Source organism: Rhea pennata, chromosome 9 (assembly GCF_028389875.1).
Source record: "Rhea pennata isolate bPtePen1 chromosome 9, bPtePen1.pri, whole genome shotgun sequence".
NCBI lineage: Eukaryota > Metazoa > Chordata > Aves > Rheiformes > Rheidae > Rhea > Rhea pennata.
In genome coordinates this window covers 29,330,589-29,348,583 of record NC_084671.1, presented here as the reverse complement: position 1 = coordinate 29,348,583, position 17,995 = coordinate 29,330,589, and the positions used below count along the sequence as shown (strand labels likewise).

Here is a 17,995-nt window from a genome sequence, read left to right as displayed (position 1 = left end):
TACCAACTATTTCCCTTGCAAATCAATTCGTTTTGAGCCAAACTACTTGCTAAAGTAGACATTGCCGTAGCAGATAGTTCCCATCATTGTCAGTTGCAGTTAAAAGGTTCCAGGAGAGACCACTGAATGGGATTAGAAGTCCTGCATATCTCATACAAATAGACTGAAAAGAAGTATTTAAGGCTCTATCAATGACTGGTGTAATGAATGCTATCTTGTCCCCTAAAATAAATTGGCCTCTTCAGGGCAATCCAGATGTTTGTAAGATGTATAAAGAATACTTTCTTAAAAAAAAAAAAAAAAAAAAAAGTGATGGTGAAGTAAAGGAAGCAAATTTTATGGCTTATTAGTCTCTTAAATTCCAGAAAGAAAGAAAATGATTCCTATGTCTTCGTTGTGTGTGATTTGAAAGTAACCACACTTTTGACTGTAAACTGTCCATTAATAGAATGCCTTTTGCATTTTGTGATGAAACCAGTGTGGGAGATGCATGTTTCTGTTAATGAATTGAACAACCTAATTTTATGTTGCAAGCTTCTATTTCTTTAATTTATACTCTCCAACTCTGTAGTGTAGAAAGAAACAGTATTCTTCTTAAAGTATTTTATTTGTTATCAGTGCATACCCATATGTACAGAAATTCTTATTTTTCTCTTGTGTTTCTTCCTGTATCAAAGTACTCAAGCCTACTCTAAGGAACCAGTGATGACTGCAAGTCGCCTGGAAGAACAAAGACGTGGAGAAGACGTCTACCAATGTATGACACTAAAAAACAGTGAGTATCCCTGTAATTCATATCTGCTCCATTTCATAGGTAGACTTAAGCAGGAGATTTCCTGGTACTACTGTGTTTTCAAGCTGTATCTCTTTGTAAGGAACTTAAAATGAGTCAGAGCATTTATGCTGGTATCGCTTATGTCTGTTCTTGGGATGAAACAAGCTTCTGGAAGGAAAGGAAAAGAAAAACAAAAATATGTAGTTACTAGCTGAAGCAGCTTTGTAAGGCTTTTATTGGAGTGAAAAGGTTTGTTAAAATTGCACCTGAGAGCCATTACTGTCTTAGTGATGCTGTAGATATAACTCTGCACTCGCACAGTAGTGAACTTAGTATCTGGCTGTTTGCAGTAGTAGGATATAATAAATTAATTGTTTACCCTTAGGTGCCTTTTATTTTACTTAAGGATGGGATTATATGTTACTCTTTAGTACTTTTTTAATGCTGTACTCAACTATTTTCATGACAACAGAGCTTCCAAACCGAACAAGCTAACTGGATCTTGTCTGGATGGGCACAATACCATTGTTTATATCAAGTTAGGTTCTTTTATATATCTTCTTTAGCATGTTGAAGATCTATAACTACTTAAGGTGACCTTAGTTGTCTCCTGCAGATTAGGCTGGTTAGACTGGTCTGCTGATAAAAACTGTTTTCTTTTGTACCAAGAACTGTGTTATAATGTCATATATTCAAGTATATGCATTTAATACTGTCCTAATCGTTTTTTTGTATTTGTTACTCAAATAATAGTTAATCAGTTCTTTTTACGATCTGTAACTTTATTACACAATCGTATGGGTTTTGAAATTATTTCTGAATTGGCACTAAAATTTGGAGAAAGATTGTCACTTTGCACCACAAAACAAGCTATGCTTCTGCGCTGGGAGCTGTCTGCAGTTACTGTAAAATCACTAATTTGATCAAGTATGCAATCTAGGCTTTAAAATTTAGTACATTTTCTGCTTTCTTCTCATAAATTTGCATGTGGTATTCAAGAGGTATGCTTGCCAGAGTTCAAACTTCCTAACCATCCAGTCATTATTAGAAGTTCTTGTGTTATCATTCGTAAACTGAGACCCATGTATGTCTCCTTGCAATTGAAAGTAGACTTCTTATTTCTCTCTTAATGCTTTCCATTCTTTCTGTGCAGGTATCAAATGCGCTGATGCTTGCAGCCCGCAGTGGTCACAGAAAAATGATATGATCAGGTACAAAGTCTTTTTTAATCATGGCTCTTGCTGTGCCTTTAATCATGATTTTAATCATGGTGCTGTGTGTGTGTGTCTTTCAGCCTCTAGTAGTGCCCAGAAGGAGAAATATTGTGTACCATCTCAGTGTTGTGGAGCAGGAGTAACTGGCTTGTGAGTCTGGAATTGCTCACAAAGCCAATTGCATTGCAGGTGTAGCTCCCATGCTAAGCCTGTCTGTTTAACCAACAGGGCCTGTGCTGGTGTGGAGTTTGCTGGGTATGCCAAGCCCTTTGCTACAGAAAGGGAGTTAGCAGAGGATACCAAGCTGTCCTTGCATTTGCAGGGGATGTAGTTATTTTCATCACTTGCAGGTGTCTTTCTGCCTAACTGTTATCAAGTTGACATTTCAGTTCTTTTGGTTTGAAGCCAGTATCCTAAGTATAATGATTAGGAACCTTGTAAGGCCTAGTGGGCCTTAGAGGCAGTTTCTGTAACTTACAGGGTGCTTTGGGTTTGAATATGAGACTGAAAAGGAACTGTGCAATTGGATTGTCTATCTGAGAGAGACTTTTGAGTGAGCTCCTTTGCATTAGCCATCTGGAGCAGAAGGCAGTATGAGTTCAGATGGCTTTGTGTTGTTGAATTAAAACTGGTTTTGGCTGCAGTAAGTACAGTCACTGGGAGAGATCTTTTTGCAGTGACCATTCCTAAAAAAAAAATAGAGAGAGAGAGAGAGAGAGAAAGTGGAGGGGGGAACAGAGATTTAGTTGTGGCAATCCTGCCTTATTTTTTTTTTTTTTTAGCTCGTTCTGGCCCTGTTCTCCCTGCTTTAAAATCTAGCACTACATTCAGCTGTACAGCACTGTTCCTGTGCTTAAATTTTCACCAGTTCCTTTAAATGCAAGGGAGACAAAGAAACAAAATAACTGAGAATATGGTAGGTTCAAGTAAAAAGATGATTTTCTTGTCTTTTTTGCAGATGTAGCTACTAATTGAATTCATTCCACAAGGCTTGTGATATCTACTCTTACCATGCTGGATTGAATACCTTTTAAGCACAATGAGTATAGGATATCATGAGTCTGTTTTACGCCTTCCCCCTGGAAAGGGGAATCTTTGATAACAATGCAAATCCTCCTTTTTGGAGGAAAAAGGACCTATAAATGGACAACTTTAATGTCTGTGTATTTGCTTGCTCTTCAGAGTCTGCATTGTTTTAATGATAATCCTTTCCAAATGGGGATAGTAACTCTCTTGATCAGCCTATAAAGGGCAAGTAAATATCTTTTAGCTGCCTATTTTGTCTGAATGTGCTAGTCTTAGTTTCAGTAAGCTAACTATATTTGGATGCAAGTACAGTTGTAGATACTTAGTGTTATACCTTGCAATATAACATTAGCTTGCGGAATTTCTTATTAGTATATCCCAGAGCACGTTAGAGAGGAGGTATTGGTTACTTCCCTGTGTTCCAAATAATGAAACTGATAGAGAAAACAAAAGGAATCTTGCATATATTGATGGAAAAAAGTTGGAAAGGCTCCCAGCTCTTCCCTCTATTCTACTTTTGCTGCTCTAAAAGAATGGCACTGGAAATTGAGATAATATCTTCTTTTGCTCATGTGTGCCACTGAGTTTCTAGTCAGATTCAACTCTACAAAAAGCATTTGTTAACCAGAAGGTGGATTCTGCAAAACTAAATGTGACAACACTGGAAACAGCTTTCTTTCTTTTCTTTTCTCAGGTACTACACACCAGCAGAAAATTCTCATGAACAGGGAAGACCAGTGAAACAGGCCAGTTCAGGGGTAAGCTTGTGTTATTTAGTAGTTCATTATTTATAAAATATGACTGAGTATTTTGGTCATGCATTTCTGCACTCTATCCTTGCCTATATTGCTTAATAAGTACTTATACTAGTGGGTTTTTTTTTCTTACCAGGGAGGGGAGGAGGATTATTCAGTGAATGGTGCTTTCAGAAGTTTCCTGCTGCCATTAATTTTATTTCTGAACTACTATGAGCACACTACACTATACTATTTTTGTTCTTTTCCTCTTTTCTGTTGGTTAAAACTTCAAAGCCCATAGTGTACAAGCTTAGTTGACTTACAGTGCTAGTCTACACCATCTTTAGTCTCCTCTTGTTTTGTGAGATAGGAGTTACATCTCTGACTTTAATCTCTGATCAGGATTGAAATCAGAAATAAAAGTTTATCCAGGGAAATAAGAAATACTAATCATAGTCTCAACTTGATACCTACATAGGGAGGCTTTCTGAGCTTAATGCTAGTTCAAATCAAACCAACCTTCTGGCTGCCTTGCCTCTTACATTTTGGATGTAGTTTCAATGCAGCTGTCAATAAAACTAACTTTGGAGTTTGTTGTTTGGATGCATGAAAAAAAAAATCCTTCCATTTTTATAAATGAGCAAGACTTTCTACATTATGCCCAAGCCAAACAAATCTATTTGTTTGCTAGCTTGATGTCCTTTTGTCTAACAGAGACAGCGTGGGGCTGAAATCTCAGAAGAAGTGTCATTTAGATTACATCTGGCTCCTGTTTTGTCCAGAAAGTCATCTGCTTTTGATGTGGAAGAGAAGAAATTCCCAAGCTCAGAAAAAAGAGTAGAAGGCCTTTCTCTGCTCACAGAGGTATCATAGCTCTTAGTCTGTTCAAAGCAGAAAGCTTTGAAACAGCTGTGAGTGATTCTGTTTGTTACCAGTAATTCTTAAGGCTTTTTGAAGTCTTAATAACTTACATTTAACCTATTACCAAGTGTCTGTAAGCATGACTCCATAATGCCAGGGTCAGCAATAAAGCTGCTTTTAAGGGCTTAATATAGTCCACAACTCCTTAAGTTATGCTAACATAAGGGTTTGTGGGACTTCTGTGACCAGGCCAACAACAGGTGCAGGTTTAAAAATCCACTAAGGACCATATTGAACACACATTTGTTTGCTGACTAGTTCATACTGTTTTACTGGCTTTGCCTCTTAATTTCCTGCCATGCAAATAGGACCTGAAGAGTAAGCTTTTGCTGATCTAGTGTTGCATTACTTACGGGGAACCTGAGTGTCTTGTAAATGTCCTCAGGATTTGAGTCGCACATGTACTGGCTGTGATTGCACTGCATATAACTGAGGTCATAGGAGGAAGAACTTGCTAACTATATTCAGCAGAGCTTGGAAGTTCTAGTCCCCTTCCTCATAAGAACTTAGACTTCTTTTATTCTTTGGAGTTACAGTCCTACTGATCTAATTGAGCTCTTTTCTGGCCCATTGACAACTGATGTGCAAGGGACTAGCAAATAAGTTTTACCAAAGTCTGCAGAGTAATGTTTCGATGCAAGGGAGGAAAATAAAGGTGTTTCTCTTATTTTGCTATCTCAGATTGAATCTATGAAATGGTATTGCAGATCAGAGTATTTTATACTAACAGGTCCAGTGATTTAATTGCATTCCCTAAGCAGCTTAGATGCAGGCATCCTTATTGCAACCAGTCAGATAAACAACACAGACTTTTGATTGCATGACTCTAGTGTAGTTACTTTGATTTCCCTTTTTGCTGTTGCTTCCATTCCCTTTAAAACTCACCACCTTCAGTTTTTTTCAGGCTCCTGTCTTACTTGCTTTGGTGTGGAGAATATCTGTTGTGGTTGGCATAAACATCAGTGTTGTGAGGGCTCCAGCTTTATGTGGGAGAAAAGGTGTTTGCTGTATTTCTGTTCATTCTTCAGCTGCTTTGTTGTGCTTACTAGTCTGCATGTTTTACATCAGCTTCCTTTGTGGAAACTGAAACAACCTGAGCTTCAAAGTTAGGACTCTGAAACAACTGCCATTTGTTAAGTTAGTAAAAAGCTGATAAAACCACTAATCCTCTGCTCTGAAACGCTATTGCTATTTCCAAGCTCTAGGCTTACTCTGTTACCTGAGCCTAACTTGACAGTCTTTAACAGGCCTTGTTTCAGTTGAATGCCAGCTACAGGTTAGGACGCTTAGGACCTTTCTGAGCCATTTCCTGTTTGTTCCAGGCCATGGAGAGAGAGGTCACTGCTGCATTTAATGAAGGTGAGCCTGATGAGATCATGAGCAGTGCCTTCAAACTAAAGGTCACTCGTGAGGACATCCACACGCTAAGGAACCTCCACTGGCTAAATGATGAGGTAAAACTTGCTGTAGCACAGAGTTTTTCTAATTCAGTACATACTTTAAAATATATTTTGGATGTCTGTAATTATGGGGATGTTTGGTTGTTTTATTTTTTTTTTGTTTTGTTTTTTTTATTTCATTCTGCACATCCAACACATCCAAGAAGTATCTGTAGGATTCTTTTTTTTTTTTTTTTTTGGCCTTTAAGAATCCCATGTGACTGGAAGCACCTTAATTAAATTTATATCTAGGTTAGTTGGAGTGGGTGGCAAGTGTTTATATCAAACTGCAAAAGTAACCAAATGCAAAATTCAGAGGAAAAAAAGCTGAAAGCTGAAACTGGAGATGTCTCAGCTGCATACTTAATGATGGCCATCAGATAAGTGTTGCTATATTTTTCATTTGGTGAACCGGTGTCCTATTTCTCTTGTAAAGTTTGTTCTTTATAATACAGATCATTAATTTCTACATGAATCTTCTGGTGGAAAGAAGTAAGAAAGATGGATATCCAGCGCTTTATGCTTTTAGTACTTTCTTCTATCCCAAGCTAATTTCTGGGGGTTACAAAGCAGTAAGAAGATGGACCAGAGGTGTGGATCTGTTCAAGCAGGACCTCATTTTAGTGCCCATTCACTTAAGAGTGCACTGGGCGCTAGCGGTGAGTCAAACTGGCTTTTCTTTAGAATTGGATGAGGAGAAAAAACAAGCAGGAAATGTCACTTAGCACAAGTTTGTGCTGTGTCTAACTAACATAATCATGTTCTAATAACAGGTTATAGATGTCAGAAGGAAGAGCATCAAATACTTTGACTCAGTGGGACAAAAGGGTGACAAGATTTGTGAAACTTTGTTGTAAGTAACTGCTTGGTCACTGCTTTGGTTTTGAACCACAAGAAGTTTTGCTCATTTGTTTTAGATTTCTCCCGCTAACACATGAGTGGATGTTCTTGTTTTTTCTCATAGATACAAAACAGAAATCTTTGATTCCCTTGCTGCAAGTTGTACGTGAATTGTAACATCGGTTATTTATCTAGTCTTGCATTGTCTCTTCCGTCCAGGCTCTCAGATGCCTGGATTCTGCCAAATTCACGTATACTCACAGCCAACGCTTTGCTGCCAAAAGTATAATACATCTGTAGCACAAGTAAACTGAACTTTGTTAGCAGTCAATAAAGCTAGGCTATTGACTAGAGGGAAGAATTTCAGGGAAGTGTTTCAAAATACAGCCTGACTGGAAGAGGAAATGTGATGTATGTGATGTCTATGGAAGGCATTGCATTCTTCCAAGAGTTTTTCAACTCTTCCATGCACTGCACTCATTAAGACCTTTCAAATTACTGTAGCTCAGTAATGTTAGCATCCTATGGCATGTCCACTCCTTTTTATGATGAACTATGTAACTTATGAGCTATTACTTAACTCTTTCATACTCTTCTTGCCTTGAGACAATACTTTTTATGCTTCTAATATTCATCATTTTTACTATAGCGAGCTTGTAACATGCTTCTCAATTCTTCTTTGCCTCCACTCTTCTGGTTCTATGTTTTAAATAAAACCACCCTCTGGCTTACTCCAGCAGGCTACCCTTGTGCTGTTAATGTGTGTCATTCAGACTTCTGAGGTTCCAGTTCAAGGTAGATGTCTTGTAGAAAACATTTCCAGATGTATTAACTGACATAACATAAATTTTAAACATTATGGATACATTGTTTTGTATGGATAGCTTTGTATACACAGATTTTTTTTTTTTTGCCACTATATGTGTGAGTAAGCCAGCATCGTTAGATATGTCTGCCACTGATGCAGAAGTAGTAGAATCACAGTAAAAACCCTTAGTCCAACTGCTTTATAGACCAAGCACATAGGAGTAGCCCCACTGGATCAAACCAAGTGTTATTTTAGGCCTGTGCCGTCTTGGACGGCAGTTAACTGCAGATGCCTCGGAAAGCGTTTAAGAATAGAGCTGTATAATAATATTTTCCTCAGAGTATTCTTCTAGCAACCTGTGGCCTGGGAACTTCCTCAGCCAGAGGTGTTAGCTGAAAAACCTTTGTACTTCTAGAAGACAACACTGTATGTGGGATGAAGGCAGGTCATGAAAGTACAGAGGGGCTTACTGGAAGGGCTTGGTTTTTGTTCTGTTTCTGATGATAACATTTTATTTGCTTTGTTTGATCTCTGCTGAGCAATAAGTTTATGCAATAAGCTTATGCTTTTATGGAAGTCTGTTGGAATCATTGGATCTCATTCCTGACTGATAGCTGTTAGCTCTCAGCCTGTCACTGTGTATGTAGAGTTAAGATTTGGGTTTTTCCTCCAAACGCCTTATTTCAGCTGCAGAGAATATCCTCTGACATTTTACTGTCCAGCCATTCAGTATCCTTTGATCCTTCTGCACCTCTTTTTTTGCTGGCCTGAGTACGGAGATCAAGAGTGGTTTTGTTTTGTTTCAAACAGCCAATACCTACAGGAAGAAAGCAAGGAAAAAAGAAATCTGGAGCTGTCTTTTTCAGAGTGGATTCTTCACAGCATGGAGTCACATGTATGTGAGCACTATTTGGATTTGAAATGTGAAGTGTAACTCATTGTGAAGCTGTTGCTATATAATAATAACTCTAAGCCTTTAGAGAATGACCATAAGCCTCTATTGTTCTTAACGTATAACCTCAGACAGCAAGTGGACCGAGTAACCATGCTGGAATGAAATCTTCAGCAGAACTTCTCCTTGCTGGCTTTTTTTTTTTAATTAGTCATAAATTAAAAAAAAAAAAAAAAAAAAAAAAAAAAAAAAAAACAGAGCATCCTCTGCCACATTAGGTGAATCTTGCTTTTGGCTCAGTTTCATAAGTCACATTTAAAAGTCTGTTTAATTCGTTGGGAGAACATAAGCCCCTAAAATCAGTTTTGTATTTGGGCTTTTAATTCTTGTGTAGAGTGCAAATCCTGGCATGTGACAAAGCAAAGGACTGATGTTTCTCAATAAATCTAATAAAAAAAGGTAGCATCTAAAGACTCAGTTTAGAAAACAAAGGCTTAACTGCACTGGGCACTGTGGAAGCCTCAAGACACCTTGCCTTGTTGACCAGCCAAGAACTTGGATTTTAATGTCCTAAACAAAAGAAGCGAAGGGAAGTGACGTTGTGTGGTTGAGTATATTCCTTGTGTGTGTGCTAGGAGTGATGAACGGATAATAAAAGGAGGTTCACAAGCGTCTGATTGGTGTATTATCTGTATTGAGTACTGTATGCTACTTCCAAATCGCCTTTCTTTTAAGATAGAGGAAAATTCTGCCTTTTTTTTTGTATTCATTAGGAAATTCCTCAGCAACTTAATGGAAGCGACTGTGGGGTTTTTATGTGCAAATATGCAGATTATGTCTCCAGAGACAAACCGATCACTTTCACACAGGTGAGTGAAGCTCATAAATTTTAGTTTCTCACACAAGTGAAAATTGGGGAAGTTAAGTAGATGTTAACTGTGAAGTCTCGGAGGTTCCGTTTTTGGTACCTAATGCCATGGCTGGAGCAAGATAGAGCTGTATTTTTTGTCTTTATTTCTACTATTTGTTTCCTAGCAGAACGTGTGAAATTCCTCTTGGGCAAGGTATTGCAGATAATAGCTTTGTAATGCATCTGGCCTTTGTATATTTTGGAGAAATGTGTTCAACTCTTTGACCAGTTAAAACAGTAGTTATTTTCAAATGTAGCGAACTTTTATCAAAGGGCTTGTAAACTGTTAAATAGTGAAGTAAATCTGGTTTTGTTGTGTTGTCATGTCTTGCAAACATTTGGGGGGGGAGGGGGGCTAAACCATGGCTGCATCCAAAGTGGCAGGTGTTGACTATTCTTGAAATGAACTTCGTCATGTTAAGGAATTAACAACTGGATGCTTATACATATTTCTGCCTCTTTCAACTATGGCTTCATATTTAATGGATTTTTTTTTTTCAGAATAACATGCCTTACTTCCGCAGGAAGATGGTGTGGGAAATAATCCATCAGCAGCTGCTGTGAGACATGCACTATTAGAATAACACTGTGATCACCACGTGGTGACTAACTCTGATTTTAATTATTTTTCTAATGCCTTATTTCAAAAGGCAGCAGGCACACAAATTTTCCTCTTTAGGCTATAAAGTAGTGGTTCATTTTTTTTTTTTTCCTTCCAATTTTTGGAGACGATAACTCTCTTTGAAATTAGCTAATGCACCATAAGTGCAAGATGAAGACTGCTGAGCCCTTGCCCAAGGAATGGTTAAGAACAGGTGCTATGTGAACCTCTGCTTATACCTTGCAGCACATGTGGGCTGGATTAGACAAATGAGACTTATCTATGGTGGTAACAATTCTGTTACCAAAGCTTATCTCCATAAGGACAACGTGCTTAGCTACTGTTTCCTCAAGGAGAGTTTTCTTCTATTTCTGGAATATCCACGATCTACTTGATTCCTAAAACTGGATTTGTGATGACCATAAGAAGAAAGCATTTACAGTCTTTGATTTGTAACAAATCCGTAGTGAAGCCCCTATAGTTGGGGTTTGTTTTATTTTTTTGTGCGTCTCCAAGGAAATATCTAATGTGAAAAGAGAAGTATTTATTTCTTTTCTTTATTAAAATAAATATGTAACTTATATAAAAGAGCCTTATTGGAATGAAACTCTGCCTGGTACAGAAGTGGAGTGTTTTTTTTTTTTTTTTTTTTTTAATTTAAAAATGTTTAACATAGCAAAGTGGTTTCTAGCTCACTTATCTATGAGGAAGAAGACTAGCCATGATGAATATCAGAGCACAAAAGCCTCTAAGCATCTGCCACAGAATCCCAGCAGGGTTATCAGGATGTCATTCAGCAGTGAGATGAGCCAGTGTAATCCAGGTAATATCTAAGTACAGGTCTGAAGAACAGATGTCTCTTTGGGATAACTCAGTAGGCTTCTCAGTAAGATAAACTGGCCTGTGCACAGCTTGGTGAACATGGCCTGCCCAGCACTGGAATCTGTTTAAAAATATGGGTGTCTTCACACATTATTTCAGAGAGCAGTGTACCTCTGGAGTGGAATAAGATGTAGTATCGGGTGCTGTTAAAGATGCACAGGGTTTTGATCTGTGTCCTGCCAGATACAGTGGTGTTGCAGGAACTACCTGCAGTTGTTTGTTGCCTCTGCTGGAGGGGCTGCCTTCATGCATCTGCCAAATGAAGTGCTTGCGTGAATTTTTCTTGCTTTGTTCCAGTTAGATGGAGCCAAGTTAGTGTAAACATGGGCTTTCCCCTTTCTTACTCTTTCTTCTTTTTTTCTCCCTTTTAGGTTAGACTCCAGAGTTGGAGTAGTATTATAGGTCTTTCAGATCCTCATTTACCATTGCAGAGGAAAGATTGTCCTGTAGTTGGTTTGTGAGCAGCTTATTCTAATGCTTGTATAAATAGATACAACAGTGTTTCTGTGCTCTCCCATTTTTGTAACACAGCATGGGATCACTGCAATGTAAGGTGATACCTGACTAGTGACAAGGTGGTTTTCCTGATCAGCTCTGGTAGAAGGATGCTGATTTGGAGGACATAGCCCTTCTGTCATGTGGGCTATTCCAGCCCTGGCCCTGTCTTACCTCTTCCAACGTAGACTTGACAGTGTCTCAGTCCATCAGGGAACTACCACTATCTGAAAGTCATTGTGGGAAAAAACAGCTTTTATGGTACTGTTCCTTGCCTGAAGAACTGTTCTATATCTTCTGGAAAAGTTGGTAAGTTGGTGTGTCTGTGTTGTGGGCCACCAGCTGGTTCAGTCTTTACTTTCAAATATCACAAAATCAGATTCTCCACCACAAAGGCAATTTGTCGTGTTTTGTCCTTAGAGTATTTCTTCTTTTTCCTTGTATTGCCTAAGGACTTAAACAGCTGAAACCTTCATTGACTTTAGGGCTTGGTAGTTGAGTGCTGTGCTTTAAGTAGTCTTTCCTGTTTGCTACAGTTCTTGTCTTGTAGTGGGGTATTGTAATTTCTGATTTTGACCCTGCAGTTCTCTGATCTATAGAAGTAGAACTTTTATTTTCAGAACAAAACCAACCAAAGAGCCCTGCTATGCTAGTGGTATAAGAGTTTATGCAACAAGAGAATGCTTTCCAAGTCCTCCTGTTACTTCCCATAAACATAGGGTGCTCAGGCACAAGATGAAAGCAGCAGAATGAAACTGCCTTGAAAAGCTCACCTGGACATACAGTCAGCTAACCTGGACATGCAGGCTTCTAAACTGGAGTGTGAACTGTGCTAGGAGATAGCAGTTTTGGTGCCTGCAGCTTGATTAAAAGTTACCTGTGTGCCCAGAATACCGGGTTGCTCAGAGAGATTGTGCAGTCTCCATTTTTGGACGTATTCAAAAGCCATTTGGGCAGAATGCTGGACAACCTACTCTAGGTGATTGCTTGAGCAGTGAGGTTGGACCAGCTGATCTCTAAAGGTCCCTTCTCACCTTGGTCACTCTGATTCTATGTGGCAGTTGAAAGCCTCATTTTGTGAAATACCATGAGGAAATTATGTATGTACCAGTAAGTGTCTCCTCTGTATACAGGGTCATCTCACAGGTTCTGGCTTTTCAGCTGTTTCTTAGTTCCCTACATCCATGTAAGATGCTTTGAGTTACCCAAGAACATTCTATAGAGAGAAATAGTCTGCTTTAAGTCTTTTTAAGCCTCTTGACCCAGGAAACTATAGGCCTCATCCCTATCCCTGGAAAAGGTATGGAACCACTTGTTCTGGATGTCATCTCTAAGCATATGGAGGAAAAGAAGGTGATCAGGCGTAGTCAGCATAGATTCACCAAGGGGAACTCCTGCTTAACCGATCTGACAGCCTTCTGTGATGGAATGACTGGCTGTGTAGATGAGGAGAGAGCAGTGGATGTTGTCTACCTTGACTTCAGCAAGGCTTTTGACACCGTCTCCCATAACATCCTCCTCAGTAAGCTCAGGAAGTGTGGGTTAGACGAGTGGACAGTGAGGTGGATTGAGAACTGGCTGAAAGGCAGAGCTCAGAGGGTCGTCATCAGCAATGCAGAGTCTAGTTAGAGACCTGTAGCTAGCAGTGTCCCCCAGGGCTCAGTACTGGGGCCAGTCTTGTCCAACTTATTCATCAGTGGCCTGGATGAAGGGACAGAGTGCCCTCTCTGTCCCTTCAAGTCAGCCCTCTCAAGTTTGCTGATGATTCCAAGCTGGGAGGAATGGCTGACACTCCAGAAGGCTGTGCTGCCATACAGAGAGATCTGGACAGGCTGAGGAACCTCCTGATGTTCAACAAAGGCAAGTGCACAGTCCTGCACCTAGGAAGGAATAATGCTGTGCACCAGTACGAGCTGGAGGCTGACCTGCTGGGAAGCAGCTCTGCATAGAAGGACCTGGGAGTCCTGGTGGAGAAGTTGACTATGAGCTAGCATGTGCTCTTGTAGCCAAGAAGACCAGGGGTATTCTGGGGTGCATTAGGAAGAATGTTGCCAGCAGGTTGAGGGAGGTGATCCTGCTGCTCTTCGCAGCCCTGGTGAGGCCTCATCTCGAGTATTGTGTCCAGTTTTTGGCTCCCCAATACAAGAAAGACATGCAGCTACTGGAGAGAGTCCAGCAGAGAGCTACCAAGATGGTCGGAGGACTGGAGCATCACCCCTATAAGGAAAGACTACAAGAGCTGGATCTGTTTAGCATTGAGAAGAGAAGCCTAAGAGGGGATCTTTATTAATATCTACAAATACCTTAAGGGGGAGTCAAGGGGATGGGGCTGGACTCTTCAGTGGTGCCTTGTGACAGGACAAGAGGCAACAGGCGCAAACTGAACCACAGGAAGTTCCACCTGAATATAAGGAAGAATTTCTTCACTGTGAGAGTGACAGAGCACTGGAACAGGTTGCCCAGAAAGGTTGTGGAGTCTCCTTCTCTGGAGATAGACAGCATCGCGTGCAGGCAGGTTTTGACTAACATTCTCTAGGTGACCCTGCTTGAGCAGAGGTGCTGGACTAGATGATCTCCAGAAGTCCTTTCCAACCTCGGTCATTCTGTGATTCTGTACTTTCCGGCCTACAAACCCTATGTACAAACAGTTGCATGTTGGATCTGGACCTCTCTTTAATTCTAGTTGGTAATTGGACTCTTGGAGCTGATCAGCTTCTACTTTTCTTTGTGTTGCTTTAAGAGTATATGTAAGGCCTGTGATCCAGAACAAGTAATGCTGTATTCCCTGGCTGCCTCCATGGGGATGAAGATCTGCTTTGCATCCTGCTTTGTGTGTTTCTGCTACTGTCATCTGCTGTGTGACTGGATTCTTACTCACAGGAAGTACGTGAGGGGCTCAGATGCAGTGAATGTGGGTCAAACAAATCTTTAAAGCACTTGTGAGCTCAGGTCAAACAAATCTTTAAAGCACTGATGAGCATGAGTCTCCCCAGAGCTGAGTCACTCGTACCAGGAGTGAAATCATTGCTCAGTGTAGGCTGTCTGGGACTTGGAAAGGCAGGGACAGAGGAGGATTCAGACTTGACTGATGTTCTTTTTCTGATCTCCTGTGTATTATTCCCCATATAGTCTGGGGAAAAAAAAACTATTCAGTATGTTTTGACAAAACACGAAGGGCTGACAAGTGACCTGTTCTGCTGAGATCATACAGTACAGCCATGTACTAAGCACTGCCTTCCCCAGAGGCAACCTCTTGGGTGGCAGCATGGTCCCTGGAGACTGGGTCTTTGTGCTGTGCGTTGTTACAGACCTTGCTGCTGGACAAGTCAACTGAACCAGACTTTTCACGGGCTTATTTTGTTTCTCTTTGGTACTCATCTTGATGCTCAGATTCATATCTGCCAGTGGTGGTAAAGAGGGAAAGATGGAGAAAAGCTCCATTCCTAGCAGGTGGCTGGAGGCCCCTGCTGCCTTTGCACTGATAGTTTCACCCAAGAGAAGTTCAGGCCCCATTACTGCCCCTTTCTCTGTTTGGAGCTAGCCCTTTTAACAACATTATTCCCTGAAGGTGGGCTCCTCTCTGCTGCTATTAAGACCAAGGTTTTAGCTGCTTCTCTAGCTAGCCATGGTATCCAGTAGGGACACTTAGGGTTTACAGCTACATAATCATAATTAGTGATCCCTGTTAATAAATGCAGCAGTGCCATACTACTATTTTGGCTTTGCTAGCCATGTTAGCTGACTCAGTGCAATGCAAGGCAGCTTAATGGTGGTAACAGCTCCTCTGAGGGAGCGTGCAAAGTTGCTCCTGGCAATTCCTGTAAACAAATCCCACTACCACCATGCTCCTCCAAAGAGGAGCCTGATATGTTTGAAGCAGTCCTACGGTGGCATGGGGAAGGTTTGGATTCAACACCACTTTGTTGGGCCCTTAAGGCCAGAAACAAAGCTTCTGACTCCTGCTTGCCAGAGAGGGTGGCTTAACACCCTTCTCAGCAGACCTTCATGGAGGGGGGATGTAAGATGGCCTGGAGGGGCCCACAGCCAAGCTGCCAGGTGAGCGGATTCAAGCCTGGAGGCTGCCCCTGCTCATGTTGCCTCTGTATGGTGGCAGAGCCAGGCCATTGTGGAGGACATGTCCCACCACCTTGCTTCTGCAGCTGGCTCACCCACTGGGTTGTGATGGTGGTGGAGAGTTGCCATTGGGTTTGCTCCTCAAGAAAAGGCAAAAATCTCAACATCCCACTCCCTAGTCCCCATTGTCCATGTGTCCCAAGCAGAACAGAACCCACCACCATGCCTGCAACAGAGGCAGGGTGAGCTGGGTGGCCACATGAAACCACCAGTACCATCACAGCAGTCCATGCTGGAAACTCAACCACCTCCCCCCCCCCCCCCCCCCAAAAAAAAAAAATCCCATGTTTGGCTCAGCTTGTACCCACCTAAGGAACTTGAAAGAAAGCAACGAATAGCAAGCTCAAGGTCTTGTTAGCTGGATATATATATTTTTTTTTTTTGTGGTGGTGGTGGTTTTTCACAGAACACTGTTTGCAGTAGAGAAAAAACTGGCGTTGCAGTCTGTCCTTACAATGTTGGTATGGTCACGTAACCCAGGATGCATTCGGCCTTCAGCACAGAAACCTCGGTCAGTGCGTGCCACAGCAGGGCTCAGGTGGTCTGCTCCGGTCTGCCGGTTGGTTTTCATTGCTTTTGTTGTTCTTTTTCTTCTTTTTTTTTTAAAAAACTTTTTTTTTTGTATGTGTTTTTTTTTTCTTTTTTTAAACATTTCTCAAGCTTTCCTCCGAAGGAATGGCCACTGGCTCTCAGCTAGCAGAAGGAGACTACAGAAGAGCTCTTGGACACGTGGGATGGTTTCCTTCTCCCGCCTCGCAGCTGACTTGGTCTAGATAGTTTTCCAACTTGTTTTTATTAAAAAAATAAAAAAATGCTTCAACTATCAGTTTTACAAGGCATACAAAATCTCTAAAAGGGAAACACAAGCGCAAGGTGCTGAGGTACGAAAACCTGAGGTAGTTTTTGTGTGTGTACGTGTGTGGGGTTGTTTTTTTCTTTTTTTTCTCTCTCTCTCAAAAAAAATTCTGCTAGTTTTTCAAGCCCTAGGCCAGCAACCTCTTGTAAATCCGTTACTCCCTCCCCTTTCTCCCTTCTCTCCCCGCAATGTTTAAAAAGGGATCCTTCCCCAAACAGCAAATGCCTAGGGGCAGCCCCTTGGCCGGGCAAGACAGGGCCCTCCCTGGTTTGGGTGAGGGCAAGGACACCTTTTTATTTGTTTGTGTGTGTGTTTGCTGTTTTGGGGGTTTTTTTGTTTGTTTTTTTTTTCACAAAAAAAGTGCTGGCTGAGAACCAAAGCAGAAAAGATGTGGCTGGGCGGCTCTGTCGTTCACTTTCCGCAGGGTTGTAGCGAGAGCACGACTTTGTCCGGTGGTGAGGGAGAGAGACAGACAGACAGACAGACAGAGTGGGGCAACGGAGCAGATGCAAAAGCCCAGTTTGGACTCTGTGAAGCTAAGAGGAAAGGGCATGGAAAAAAGTGAGAGAAAGAGAGATTCCTCTTAAAAGAGACGGTATCCCTTCTGTTGGCTTACAGGCAATCCCCATGGTGCACTGTTGGTGTTGCTCTTTTCAAAGCCCTTAAGAAATTGCCACTTTTTAACACTTGCTCAATTTGTTTTTTTTCTGCTGGCAATCCTAAATCTCTGGTGTACTGTGCATCAGAGAATGAATGGACTAGCGTCTTTCCTTAAAAGTGTAGAAAAGCCTGTTTTTTTTTCTAAAAACAAACATCCCCTTCCCCAAAATCCCAACCACCCCCCATTTGAAAAAAAATTAATCTTTAAAAAATTAAAAATCGGCGTTAGTTTTGTTATTGATATATTAATTCTAAAATATATTAACGCTGCGAATGCTGCATGGGGCACTGCAGTCCCCATGCTGTAAAATCTCCTCCTCTAGTTACCTACACGCAGGTACAAAGAACAGTTCCAAAAAGGTGTCAAGGGGTTGATTAAAAAAAAAAAATCTCTGCCTATGTTAGTCCAACTAAAGGGATAGCGTCGGTAGTAAATAGAGTAAGGTGGCGGCTGGGGGATTGACAGAGTCTGCAGCGCCCTGGGGCAAGCAGCCCAGCACTGCGGCACCTTCAGGGTGAACGGGTGGGAAACCTTTCCCTTCCCCGGCCGCCGTCCATCCGTCCGTCCATCTGTCCTCTGCAGGGCCCCAGCCATGGGCAGACTTTCGTGCCTCAGGACAGTCTTTGGTTTGCTCCCCTGATCGGCTGTTGTGTCAGGCGTGGGCAGGCTTACATTCATCGGGTGTTGCTGGCTGGCCCGGCGGGAGCCTCACTTGCTGTGTTGCGAGGCCGGGGCTCCCTGAGCATGTTTCTGCTCCTGCTGCTTCACCTGCTGTACGATCTCCCTGATCTTGCGCTGTGCGGT

At 41.4% G+C, this 17,995-nt stretch overlaps 2 protein-coding genes across 6 annotated transcripts in view; one reads left to right on the top strand and one right to left on the bottom strand.

Moving 5' to 3' along the window:
* Positions 1 to 16,500, top strand: part of SENP2 (SUMO specific peptidase 2) — a 26,756-nt gene extending 10,256 nt beyond the window's left edge. For 2 of the 4 annotated variants that reach the window (XM_062582218.1, XM_062582220.1), the window contains exons 8-17: positions 678 to 775; positions 1,929 to 1,986; positions 3,710 to 3,773; positions 4,467 to 4,616; positions 5,996 to 6,127; positions 6,568 to 6,771; positions 6,886 to 6,965; positions 8,571 to 8,655; positions 9,426 to 9,521; positions 16,335 to 16,500. In XM_062582218.1, coding sequence (XP_062438202.1) covers positions 678 to 775; positions 1,929 to 1,986; positions 3,710 to 3,773; positions 4,467 to 4,616; positions 5,996 to 6,127; positions 6,568 to 6,771; positions 6,886 to 6,965; positions 8,571 to 8,655; positions 9,426 to 9,521; positions 16,335 to 16,451 — 1,084 coding nt within the window. In that variant the 3' untranslated portion in view covers positions 16,452 to 16,500. Of the gene's footprint in view, positions 1 to 677; positions 776 to 1,928; positions 1,987 to 3,709; positions 3,774 to 4,466; positions 4,617 to 5,995; positions 6,128 to 6,567; positions 6,772 to 6,885; positions 6,966 to 8,570; positions 8,656 to 9,425; positions 9,522 to 10,063; positions 10,752 to 16,334 lie in introns of those variants that run through there. The other 2 variants (XM_062582219.1, XM_062582221.1) reach the window with 2 other exon arrangements.
* IGF2BP2 (insulin like growth factor 2 mRNA binding protein 2) overlaps positions 16,028 to 17,995 on the bottom strand; it is a 74,379-nt gene continuing 72,411 nt past the window's right edge. For both annotated transcript variants that reach the window (XM_062582216.1, XM_062582217.1), the window contains one exon: positions 16,028 to 17,995. In XM_062582216.1, the coding sequence (XP_062438200.1) occupies positions 17,900 to 17,995 (96 nt within the window). In that variant the 3' untranslated portion in view covers positions 16,028 to 17,899.